Raw genomic sequence first — 12,161 nt, forward strand, 5'->3', positions numbered from 1 at the left:
GTCAGATGGATCCTGGCTGAAAGCAGAGAATACCAGAAAGATGTTTACTTGTGTTTTACTGACTATGCAAAAGCATTCAACTGTGTAGATCATAACAAATTACAGATAACATTGTGAAGAGTGGGAATTCCAGAATACTTAATTGTGCTCATGAGGAATCTTTACATAGATCAAGAGGCAGTTGTTTGGACAGAACAAGGGAATACTGATTGATTTAAAGTCAGGAAAGGTGTGCGTCAGCATTGTATTCTTTCACCATACCTGTTCAATCTGTATGCTGAGCAAATAACCCGAGAAGCTGGACTACATGAAGAAGAACGGGGCATCAGGATTGGAGGAAGGCTCATTAACAACCTGCATTATGCAGACGACACTACCTTGCTTGCTGAAAGTGAAGAGGATTTGAAGCACTTACTAATGAAGATCAAAGACCACTGCCTTCAGTTTGGATTGTACCTCAACATAAAGAAAACAAAAAATCCTCACAACTGGACCAATGAGGAAAATCAAGATAAACGGAGAAAAGATTGAGGTTGTGAAGGATTTCATTTTACTTGGATCCACAAGCAACACCCATGGAAGCAGCATTCAAGACATCAAAAGACACATTGTATCAGGCAAATCTGCTGCAAAAGACCTCTTTAAAGTGTTGAGCAAAGATGTCACCCTGAGGACTAAGGGGCGCCTGACCGAAGCCATGGTGTTTTAAATCACCTCATATGCATGCAAAAGCTGGACACTGAATAAGGAAGACCGAAGAAGAATTGACACCTTTGAATTGTGGTGTTGGTGAAGAATATCATGAATTGCTGGTTAGCCTGGAAATCCCTTGTTCTTTGGTTAATAGAACACCCAGAAAACCTAAGCCCATGACGCCAAATGAGCAAATACGGCTCATTGTCAGGAACTGAGTGTTTTTCAGCTCTTGTCACTGATTTTTTAACCTTTCATAATCCAAGCAGAACCTGCTTTTCATCTTAGCGCTGCTACCGAGTACTTGCGTGATCTTGGATGGGATACTTTTTCCCCACTGGACTTCATGCGTGCCTCTGAGAAATGAGAGGATTCGATTCCATAATCTCTCCAGTCACTTCCATCTCTGATATGCTGGGATTCTGGAATTCTACAGATCCAAGATTACCACTGCTCTCTCCTGACCTCTCCTGAAAAAACCGAGAAGGGAAAAAGAGAAGGAAGGCATATTGGTGACTGCGGTCTATAAGAAAGCATGACCGAAGTCTTGGAATTCAGATCACTTCAGAAGTCATATGCAAGGGTTTGTTGCTTAGAAAACAGCGTGGTGCGTAGATTAGGTGAGGGGGGAATTGGGAGATACTGTTTGCTCTTTGCTGAATGCCACGCAGGAATCCCAGAGAGGTTTTTCCTTAGCTTGGTGAGAACAAGAAGTGAGCCATATAGAGTCCTTTTCATAGGGAAGATCTTAAAGAGCCAACCCAGTGTATGAAATGACTTATTTAAGTGCATATCCTTAAAAGCTTAGAAATTTGGGTTTGTACAAACACTTCCCCTTTGCATTCCTGTCAAAAACAGCTCTTGATCTGACTAATTGAAGCTATGGAGATCATTTCATGAAGAGTGTGGTTTAAACCCAACCCAGTCGATTCCGACTCATAGCGACCCTACAGGACAGGGTAGAACTGCCCCACAGAGTTTCCAAGGAGCACCTGGTGGATTCGAACTGCCGACCCTTTGGTTAGCAGCCGTAGCACTTAACCACTACGCCACCAGGGTTTCCAAGTGTGGTTTAGGAGACTCAACCAGCTCACTGATTCAATTATTTTGATTCCCTTTCTCTGTAGAATTTATTGCACCTACTCCGTCAGTATATAGAGAAATCTTGGGGTTTTTTCCTCCTGTTCATCGACAAGACAAATATTTCGCTGTTTTTAAAATTTCACTTCACAAGCTAATTTCTAATATGTGTATATTTGTAAACAGTTTACTACCCAAAGTTCCTCCTAGCTGAAACGTTATCCATTGAACTGGATCATTTCAGAGACTATTTCTTAGCAGGTTATGTTATTAAATGCCTTCAAACTGTTGGCTTCCTGTCCCCAAACACCCCCTGACACACACACACCCACGTAAAATGCACACTCTCATTTTCTGTAATAAGGGGCTTTTCTTGCTGGTGTTAAGGTAATTGCCTTAATTTTCTACCTCTTTCAGCTGATGTACACATCATCTCCGTGCTCATCACTCCTGGAGTAACCTATGGCATTTCCTCATCAGGAAATAATGATTTTCATTCTTACAAATTCTTTTGTGTCAGGACCAAGCGTGGTGTGTTGTATTGTTTTGTTTGGGAATAAGTCAGGCTCATTTTAACCATTTCTAAGGAGCCCTGGTGGCACAGTGGTTAAAAGCGCTCAGCTACTAATCGAAAGGTCGATGGTTTGAACCCACCAGCCGCTCCGCAGGAGAAAGATGTGGCAGTGTGTTTCCATAAGAAAAGCCCTATGGGGCCGTTCTACTCTGTCCTGTAGGGTTGCTATGAGTTGGAATCAACTCAACAGCAATGGATTTGGTTTAGAAGGAGAGAAACCCTAAACAGCATTTATATATATATATATATATATATATATATATATATATATGGCATTAAAACAATCAATCAGTAGAACTGTTTTATTAGAACATTGTAGAGACAAAGCAACTGGTAGTTTGAATGATTTTTCATCCCTTAGAGGCCGCTCTGATATTATGTCACACAGCACTAGTAATATGCACAATCAGGAATTACCATGTGTCAGAGCTAAGTATTAAGGCCAGATCACCTGAATTACTACTCCTTGGAGGTGACATCAGCCCTGTCAAAGTGGAAGTGATTTGTTGCTTCGGTGCCTCGCTGATATTAAATCTAGAGGAGCGGATTCAAGTTTGTGCTTCAGGGAACGCACGCACTTATTTCTCACATATAAGAAAATGCAGTAGAGGCTCTTAGATTGCAGAGACACAAATTTGTTCTTTTCTAGGAGAAATTTGACAGGATTTGTATAAATTTTGCTGGCTAGATATGAAGGCAGGGGGATTCTACTAAACAATAGCTATTATTTTATAATGTATGGTTACTCATAGGCTTCCCCAAGGGGGAAGAATAAGCAACTGCAGAGCATTTCCTAATACCCCCCTCCCTACCCTCATGTCACACCTGTCACTCAAACACCAATAAGACTCCTCCACCTCCCACTCTGCAGTGCCAGCTCGGTAAGCATTTAGCCAAGCATGCTGGGAGATACAGTACATCTGAAGGCAAGGAGTATCCGGATGTCTTGAATTCTCATTCCACTCTGTTCTGCTCTGATGCCACCTCGTTACTAGACATTGGCATTAGACGTAGCAATCAACTACATTTGAACTGAGCAGAAGGCACATTAAAGATTGAAGTGTTCAGAAGAAATGTCTCAAGAAAAGCCTCAGGCACCTAATCAGACTTTGATTTCTACAACAAATGACACAGAATCATCAAGCTCTCTCATTTCTAACGATACCACAAATAAAGGCTGGACTGAAGACAATTCTCCAGGAATAGAAGTATTGTGTGCCATCTATATCACTTATGCTGTGATCATTTCCGTGGGCATCCTTGGAAATGTTATTCTCATCAAAGTCTTTTTCAAGACCAAGTCCATGCAAACAGTGCCAAATATTTTCATCACCAGCCTGGCTTTTGGAGATCTTTTACTTCTGCTAACTTGTGTGCCGGTGGATGCAGCCCACTACCTTTCAGATGGATGGCTGTTCGGAAGGATTGGTTGTAAGGTACTGTCTTTTATCCAGCACACTTCTGTTGGTGTGTCAGTGTTCACACTGACAATTCTCAGTGCTGACAGGTGAGTTTCTTTTCTGTTATATTTGCCAGGGAGTGAAATTAGGTAAAAAAGAAAGGAGAGCTTGAGCTTAGTATTCTCTGACTACCGTTCTGCTTTTCTCACATTCTGTAACCTGGATGTCGGATCGGAGAATTGGGTGGCATTCTAAATAAAAGTTGGTTATAAGAATGTTAAAATTCCTGTGTTAGCATCTGAGGAGAGGTTGAAATTGTATGTTTTAGGGATAATTTACTCTCTCGGAAGTATAATTGTTTGCGTGAAAGAATAATGAATGATGGTTTTTTTCTCGTCAGTTTACCAAGTAAAGCAAATTGTTTCAGGTGTAAAAGAAAAAGAACATTCATGCTTTATACATTAGTGCAGCCTAGTGGTGCAATATAGTCAGCATTAAAACGTTAGCATAGATGTGAAATTGACCACATATGCATTGCAGCCTACCGGGAGAACGGTAAAAAGATACATGCGTCCGGTTGATTTGAAATTCATCAAACGAGTTAAAGGCAGAAAAATGGTGAGGTTTCCAGGTTCCTGGTAACTCAGTGTAATGTCATCACTTAATTGTTTTTGTTTTCTCTATAGGCATTCAATGCCATTTTCCTTCCCGGAGAAATAAATGAAAGCTGCTTGACCTTTAGAGCTCCTATAGATAGAGCATGGGAGAACTGTTCACAGCCAGGGTGTTCAGGGTCCGTGTTAGGATATGTTCAGTCTAACTACTGTCTTTTTCTGTGTTCCTATTGTAGAATGATAACTGTGAAAGCATGAAAAAAAAATTAAGTCTCCAAATGTTAAAAGTGATGCTGAAAAAAAGCCTGTAAGAAGTCTCTTAGTAATCAATGCCTGGCAGGACCAGGAGGAATAGATTCTTTAGATTTTGGAGAGGAAAGCCTTTCTCCGCTTGTTTTTCGAGTTTTTGCTTTGGCCGGTCTTATATTCTATTGAAGGGCAAATTCATTGAAAGGCTGTAGATTTTAAGGTGGATTTGTTGGAATGTGGAGGCATCTTTGTACTGGCACAGGGCTTCCTATTTCACCCTTACCTTGCCCTAAATCTGTCCGCAATTTGGTTGAGCATCAAATTGGCCACTTATGAACGGGGAAGAAATTAACCCTTTGCCTTTTTGCTGCATAAACCCATGGATTTCTTTTCTAGCAAGGTTTAGGGCTGCTCACTCATGAAGAAAGAAAAACTCAGTTTAACTGTGGTCACTTAAACAAAAAGGAAGTGTTTTAGAACATTTAAGGTAATACACAGGTATGGATTATTCCCAGTCACACATGAAATCACTCCTAAAAATATTTCTTTGTCCTGGAGGATCTACACATAAAATTATAAAATTGTAAATCTGGAATACGGGATGTGAGTGAATAAGGGAAAGGTGATTAGTGTATATAAAAGATACTGAGATGTATTATGTATATTTGAAACCATAACCACTTCTACTTGGTGATTGTTGCCTTTACTATATGCATACAGGTAGGATATTGAACTAGATGACCACTAAGGTCTAACCCTAAGATTCTGTCATTTTTATATTTATTTTGATTCTTCTAGATACAAGGCAGTTGTGAGACCCCTGGAGCGACAGCCCTCCAATGCCATCCTGAAGACCTGTGCAAAAGCTGGCTGCATCTGGATCGTGTCTATGATCATTGCTGTACCAGAGGCTGTATTTTCAAACGTGTATACTTTCCAAGATCGCAAGAAAAATACGACAATTGAATCCTGTGCCTCTTACCCTGAGTCTGAGAGGCTCCTGCAAGAGATACATTCTCTGCTGTGCTTCTTAGTGTTTTACATTATTCCGCTCTCTATTATCTCTGTCTATTATTCTTTGATTGCTAGGACTCTTTACAAAAGCACCCTGAACATCCCTACTGAGCAGCAAAGCCATGCCCGCAAGCAGGTATGTGTTAATCAGGACTCATGCAAATATGGCTTGAAGGTCGAAGTCAAATTCCCACTTTTACACCTCTGAGTAATGAGTATAATAGCAGCATATTATTTTTGTTATGATTATGGGCTCTGGAGTCTGTGAGACCCAGTTTTCAATCCTCGTCTATTACAGACTAGCTGAGCAATCATGAGCAAGGTAGTTAACCTCTCTGATCCCATTTCTTCATCTGTGAAATGGAGATGAGGACTAGATGATAGATATGAAATACTTAGCATAGTTCCTGGCACATAGTAAGCCTTCAATAAATGGTAATACTATCATTAGAGAAAGGATAGCTGAAGTTTGGGAGCAGTTAAAAAGATAAACCCCATGGGAATAGTGAGGAATATTGCACAAGGTGAGACTCTAAGGTAAAAAAAGGTAAAGCACCTTTTATTTTAGAAAATATAACAGAATTATAGAAACACACAGGATGAGCGAGCTGGCAAGAACCCATAAAATTATTCAATGCAAACCACACAGATGAGCAAACTGAGGCCCAGGGGGAGGACGTGCAAATGGCAAGAAAGCACAGTGACTCACAGAAGCTTGATTAAGACCATTGCAAGAGCCAGGTGTGCTTTCCCCACATAAACACAGGCAGAATTCAATTAACGTTGACAAAACCCGCTCCCAGTGGGTTTTAAAAAAGGATTTCCATCTTTCTTGCAGGGGGTGGGGTGAGGTTAGATGATTCCATTTATCTCTCCATCAGCACACACAGAGCTAAGTGCCTTTTGGGGGAGCGACTCCATTCAGGTGGTTCAAGGGTGGTGCTCGTGAGGCTAAAGTTGCCCGTTTAAAGCCCAGTTACTGCCCATGATCTTTGCTCTGTGGCCACAGGCTACATCTTTACTTAATCGGGTTCATTTCTCTCATTAATAGGTGTAGGTAGGATTGTTTTCCCACATGAAGGACAGCACATTTGGTTTGTATTCCTTTAACGAGATGGCTAGAATCTCTATAGATTAACAGCAATTTTCTATACCAACTTGGCAACTTTCAGAAACTCCAGGCAAACATCCTAACCTAATCAGCCTCTGCTGATTCCATGAAAGTAGTATTGTATAGCAGCTCTTTAATTTTTTTAAATTGAGTGAAATGCTGGAGAATTTCACTACCCTCCTTGACTTACCTGGAGACGTTCTGAACCCAAACCAAACCCGTTTCTGACGAGTCGATTCCGACTCCTAGCGACCCTATAGGACAGGGTAGAACTGCCCCATACAGTTTCCAAGGAGCGCCTGGCAGATTCAAACTGCCGACCTTTAGGTTAGCAGCTGAGCTATTCCTGGAGCATCTCAAAAGCAGGGGTGGGAGTGTCTGAATTGGAGCTAATGAGACCAAGTTCATGGGTGAACATGCCAATGAACTTGCCGTATTCTGTAGCCGCAGGCTGTCTTCTCACAGGTTCCAGTCAGTAACCTCACAAACACATGTTCAAAGGGAGACCCTTTCGTTCATTGTCAATTTCTACATAAATCAGAGAATGACTTCTTCCCCCCACTTACTACAATGTCCAGAAAAATCCCTGCCAGCTAATTTTTTTTTTTTTTGGCCATTTTTCTTTCCTCTACAGATTGAATCTCGGAAGAGAATTGCCAAGACGGTATTGGTGCTGGTGGCTCTGTTTGCTCTCTGCTGGTTGCCGAATCACCTGCTGTATCTCTACCACTCATTCACTTACGAAACCTACGTCGACCCCTCTGCCATTCATTTTATGGCCACCATTTTCTCCCGGGTCATGGCTTTCAGCAATTCCTGCGTAAACCCCTTTGCTCTTTACTGGCTGAGCAAAACCTTTCAGCAGCATTTTAAAGCCCAGCTATTCTGCTGCAAGGCGGAGGTTCCTGAGCCTCCTCCCGCTGCTGGTACCCCTCTTAGCAGCCTGGCTGTGATGGGCAGGGTCTCGGGCGCTGGCAGCTCGCAGGTGTCTGAAATTAGTGTGACCTTGCTCGCTGAGGGTACTGCGAAGATGGAAGATGACAGAGTCTAGCTTTTCAATTAAAAATGGTATATTTCCTCCCAGAGTGTGTATCCAACTCAGAGCTGTGTGTGTAGGTGTATGGTGTCAGAATTTTTGTGGTTTGTGAGTTGTGTGGAAATCTGAAGAGCCAAGGGTCCCTATGAGTAAGATATAAGCCATGATTTTTCTCCATAGGGCAAATATTAATGCTATGGGGCTTTCTAGATAAGATGAAGACACACGAGGTATAGAAGGATGAGGTCCTATGTGCCAGTAGGTTGTGAGGGAGGTCAAATAGGAGGGGAGGTGAATGAAATAAACAAGATGAAACTTCAAACTGGAATTTGTTTCCATCACATCTGTGATGCTTCTAATATCTCGCATACTTATGTGATTTGCATAAAACTGTGTTTGTGTTTATTACGTGGTGTTAATCTAGTGTTTATACTTTGCATATGAAAGAGGGATCAAAAAGAGAGATAAAACATCTCTTATGTCATTTTCTTAAAAACAAAGTCCTTTAAAAAAAAAAAGGCCCTCACAGAATGACTTCCCTTTGACATTAATCTCTAGTCCGCTATTTGTAAATCTGTGCAATTGAAATGGGAATGTTTTGGGGTAAGCAAGCAGAAAGTACTTAGGCGAAGTGTCTGCCTTACTGGGTCAACACGTATTGCTGTAGTTCTACTCACAATCGCCATTGATTAATAATTGGGCAAAGTTATTTTTTCACAAATATGGTGAAGAACTTGCCTTATTCATGGGCAGAATAAGTGGCTTCGGCCATGGTGTAATTTGAAGGCCCCAGAGAAGGACCCCTGTTGAGAAATCTGGGAGTCTGCCAGTGTGTGAAATTCTTCCTTTGAGGAAATTCATTTCTTTCTGGTAAGCAGTGCCCTCTTTCTTAAAAAATGCAGAAATACCACATGAAACTCCTAATGCTTGGGTGTGCAGTTGTTACCAGATCCTCTTCCTGCTTGGCTTTATCAAACCTGATGTGTGCCTAAACCCTTTAAGAGCATGACCTAATCTGCCCTGGGAGATCAGATGGGAGCTTCGGATTTTCTGTCTTCTGCTCCTATTGCTAGCACTATGAGCTTCTCAGTAACTGTGATTTCAAACAACTCTTGTCAATAGATGTGTCAGGTTTAGATTTGTGTTGGTTTCAGAAAATGCTTTATTAGGGCAAATTAAGCCTACGCTTGGTACTGCACATAGTTAAACTTGTATTTAAAAAAAAAAAAACCTTAATCGCTGGGTGTGCTTTTGGTAGTTTTGAGCTTTAAATGACTTGTGTACTTGTGAACTTTTGCTAATGATGTGGCTTACCAAGGGTGATATACATTGCCACCAGACTTCAAATTTTTGTAAAACTGGTTTACTTAAAGTAGGAGTGCCTATATTGTATTAGTATTGTTTTAACTAGACATTGTAAGAAGAGGGGAAAACAAATAAATATGAAATAAAGTTTGAAATGACTTGCTGTAACGTTATATTCTAAAAACAACATTTCTGGAAGAATGTAACTGAGAACCCCTTTTAACTCCATATTGTAAGTCATTTTCAAGTCACAAAAACCCAAAATATTTTCCTCGCTTTCTTCACCCATAGTAAGAATTTACATCTTTGCTCTCTTCAGTATAACATCTTATAAATAACTTGAAAAAAGCACCAGGTTACGAAAGACTTTCGGTAGCGGAGAAAAATGGAAAGCCAAGAACTTTCCTTTCCTTCATTCTCAGTGGTCCTTAGGTGACTTATGGATCCGATATCAAATAACTTCCTAAATGTTTTTCTAGGGCATCAGTCTCCCATCCATAGTTAGGGAATGGGGATTAAAATTCATGCCTTTGTTTAAATTTTTTTGGAGGGGGTGGTCTGTTTTTTTCTTTTTTAATCAGATTATCCCTGTACAAATAGGCTCTGATATCCAACATTGCTTTCACACTCCCTACTGTGGGGCCAAAGATGTTTCTATGCAAGGTTTCATTTCTTTGGAGAGGATCCTAAATGGGGAAGAGGTAGGACCCATGGGAAACAAATCTCGCATCCTTCTCAATTTTGCTCAGGGTTTGTCCTGACCCAAGTTCTATAGTCTGAGCCATTTTAAGTCAGGATCCTCCAAGCGTTTTGACAAAAGGAGTTACTTTTATTTCCCCTAATGTCTTGATATCACAGGAAGTGGGGACAGGAAAATTCCTGAACAGTGGGAATTTGAATGAGTCTATTTTTAAAAATCGAGTTTGGTATAATTCAGTAATTTTCCAGAAAGAATTCCTAGGCCAGATAGGTGACTTCTTCAGCCAAGTGCTCTTTGCTTTTGTAGATTAATGTGTTTTTAATCCACCAAGAAGGCTGCAGCCTACTAGGCCAGGAATATGGCATGGATCATCCCTTACCAAGATCAGAGAGAGAAGAATGAAGCAGCTATCCAGAGAGAAGCAGGATGTCTGGGTTCCAACTGGCTCCTCCTCCTAGGTACAGTACCTCCTCATGAGGCCCATCTGCACTCCAGTGCTAGAGTTTCAGCAGCTACCCCCTCTATAGTAATAAAAACAAAAACCCCAAAAAAGCTAGAAATAGAACTACCATACAATCCAGCAATCCCACTCCTTGGAATATATCCTAGAGAAATAAGAGCCTTTACACGAACAGATATATATGCACACCCATGTTCATCGCAGCACTGTTTGCAATAGCAAAAAGATGGAAGCAGCCAAGGTGTCCATCAACGGATGAATGGTTAAATAAATTATGGTATATTCACACAATGGAATACTACGCATCAATAAAGAACAATGATGAATCCGTGAAACATTTCATAACATGGAGGTATCTGGAAGGCATTATGCTGAGTGAAATTAGTCAGTTGCAAGACCACTATTATAAGAACTCAAAAAATAGTTTAAACAGAGAAGAAAATATTCTTTGATGGTTATGAGAGAGGGGAAGGAGGGAGGGAGAGGAGTTTTCAGTAATTAGATAGTAGATAAAAACTATTTTATGTGAAGGAAAAGAAAACACACAATACAGGAGAGGTCAACACAACTGGACTAAACCAAAAGCAAAGAAGTTCCCTGAATAAACAGAATGCTTCGAAGGCCAGAGTACCAGGGGCGAGGGTTTGGGGACCACGGTTTCAGGGGACATCTAAGTCAATTGGCATAATAAAATCTATTAAGAAAACATTCTGCATCGAACTTTGGAGAGTGGTATTTGGGGTCCTAAATGTTAGCAAGCAGCCGTCTAAGACGCATCTATTAGTCTCAACCCACCTAAAGCAAAGAATGAAGAACACCAAAGACACAAGGTAATTCCAAGCCCAAGAGACAGAAAGTGCCACATAAATCAGAGACTACATCAGCCTCAGGCCAGAAGAACTAGATGGTGCCTGGCTACAACCGATGATTGCCCTGACAGGGAACACAACGGAGAACCCCTGAGGGAGCGGGAGAGCAGTGGGATGCAGACCCCAAATTCTCGTAAAAAGACCAGACTTAATGGTCTGACTGAGACTGGAAGGATCCCAGTGGTCATGGCCCCCAGACCTTCTGTTAGCCCAAGACAGGAACCATTCCTGAAGCCAACTCTTCACACAGGGACTGGACTGGACTATGGGGTAGAAAATGATACTAGTGAGAAGTGAGCTTTTCGGATCAAGTAGACACATGAGACTATGTAGGCAGCTCCTGTCTGGAGGGGAGATGAGAGGGCAGAGGGGGTCAGATGCTGGCCGAATGGACATGAAAATAGAATGAAGGGAAGGAGTGTGCTGTCTCATTAGGGGGAGAGCAACTAGGAGTATATAGCCAGGTGTACATAAATTTTTGTATGAGACACTGACTTGATTTGTAAACTTTCACTTAAAGCACAATAAAAAATTTAAAAAAGATGATAGCCTTGGAAACCCTATGGGGCAATTCTACTCTGTCCTACAGGATTGCTATGAGTTGTAATTGACTTGATGACACCCAAAAACAACTTGTTACCTTGAGTGCTCCTGTGACTTGCAAAAAATCTTGAAAAAGGTTGAGAAGACAGGGATGGTAGCAAAGCAAAAAAACCTGTTGCCATTGAGTCTATCCTGGCTCATAGCAACCCCATGTGTTACAGAGTAGAACTGCCCCATTGAGTTTTCTTGGTTGTAATCTTTATGGAAACAGATTACCAGTCCTTTCTTCTGTGGTGCTGCTGGGTGGGTTCAACCTAACCACCAATCTTGAGGTTAGCAATTGAGTACAAGCCGTCTGTGCCACGCAGGGACCTTTGGATGCTACCAGAGTATCTCAATTACTAGGGAGTTATTCTATAAATGGAGTCCACAGGTAGTGCAAACAGTTAACATGCTTGGCTGATAACTGAAAGGTAGGAGGTTCAAACCCACGAAAAGGTACCTCAGAAGAAA

At 41.3% G+C, this 12,161-nt stretch overlaps 1 protein-coding gene across 1 annotated transcript; it reads left to right on the plus strand.

Moving 5' to 3' along the window:
* The first annotated feature begins 2,793 nt into the window (after positions 1-2,793).
* Positions 2,794-8,851, plus strand: BRS3 (bombesin receptor subtype 3). Its single transcript, XM_003420509.3, has 3 exons — positions 2,794-3,854; positions 5,409-5,760; positions 7,370-8,851. The coding sequence occupies exons 1-3, from the start codon at positions 3,421-3,423 to the stop codon at positions 7,784-7,786; spliced, it is 1,203 nt and encodes a 400-aa protein (XP_003420557.1). The 5' UTR covers positions 2,794-3,420; the 3' UTR covers positions 7,787-8,851.
* The last annotated feature ends 3,310 nt before the right edge of the window (positions 8,852-12,161 follow it).

This window comes from Loxodonta africana, chromosome X (genome assembly GCF_030014295.1).
Source record: "Loxodonta africana isolate mLoxAfr1 chromosome X, mLoxAfr1.hap2, whole genome shotgun sequence".
In the NCBI taxonomy this organism is placed as follows: Eukaryota; Metazoa; Chordata; class Mammalia; order Proboscidea; family Elephantidae; genus Loxodonta; species Loxodonta africana.

What these genes read in the sequence shown, in the direction of transcription:
- BRS3 (XM_003420509.3), top strand. Translation starts at nt 3,421, where the DNA reads ATGTCTCAAGAAAAGCCTCAGGCACCTAATCAGACTTTGATTTCTACA. An exon ending in ACAATTCTCAGTGCTGACAG is followed by an intron (nt 3,855 to 5,408) that starts GTGAGTTTCTTT and finishes TGATTCTTCTAG; the next exon opens with ATACAAGGCAGTTGTGAGAC. An exon ending in AAAGCCATGCCCGCAAGCAG is followed by an intron (nt 5,761 to 7,369) that starts GTATGTGTTAAT and finishes TTTCCTCTACAG; the next exon opens with ATTGAATCTCGGAAGAGAAT.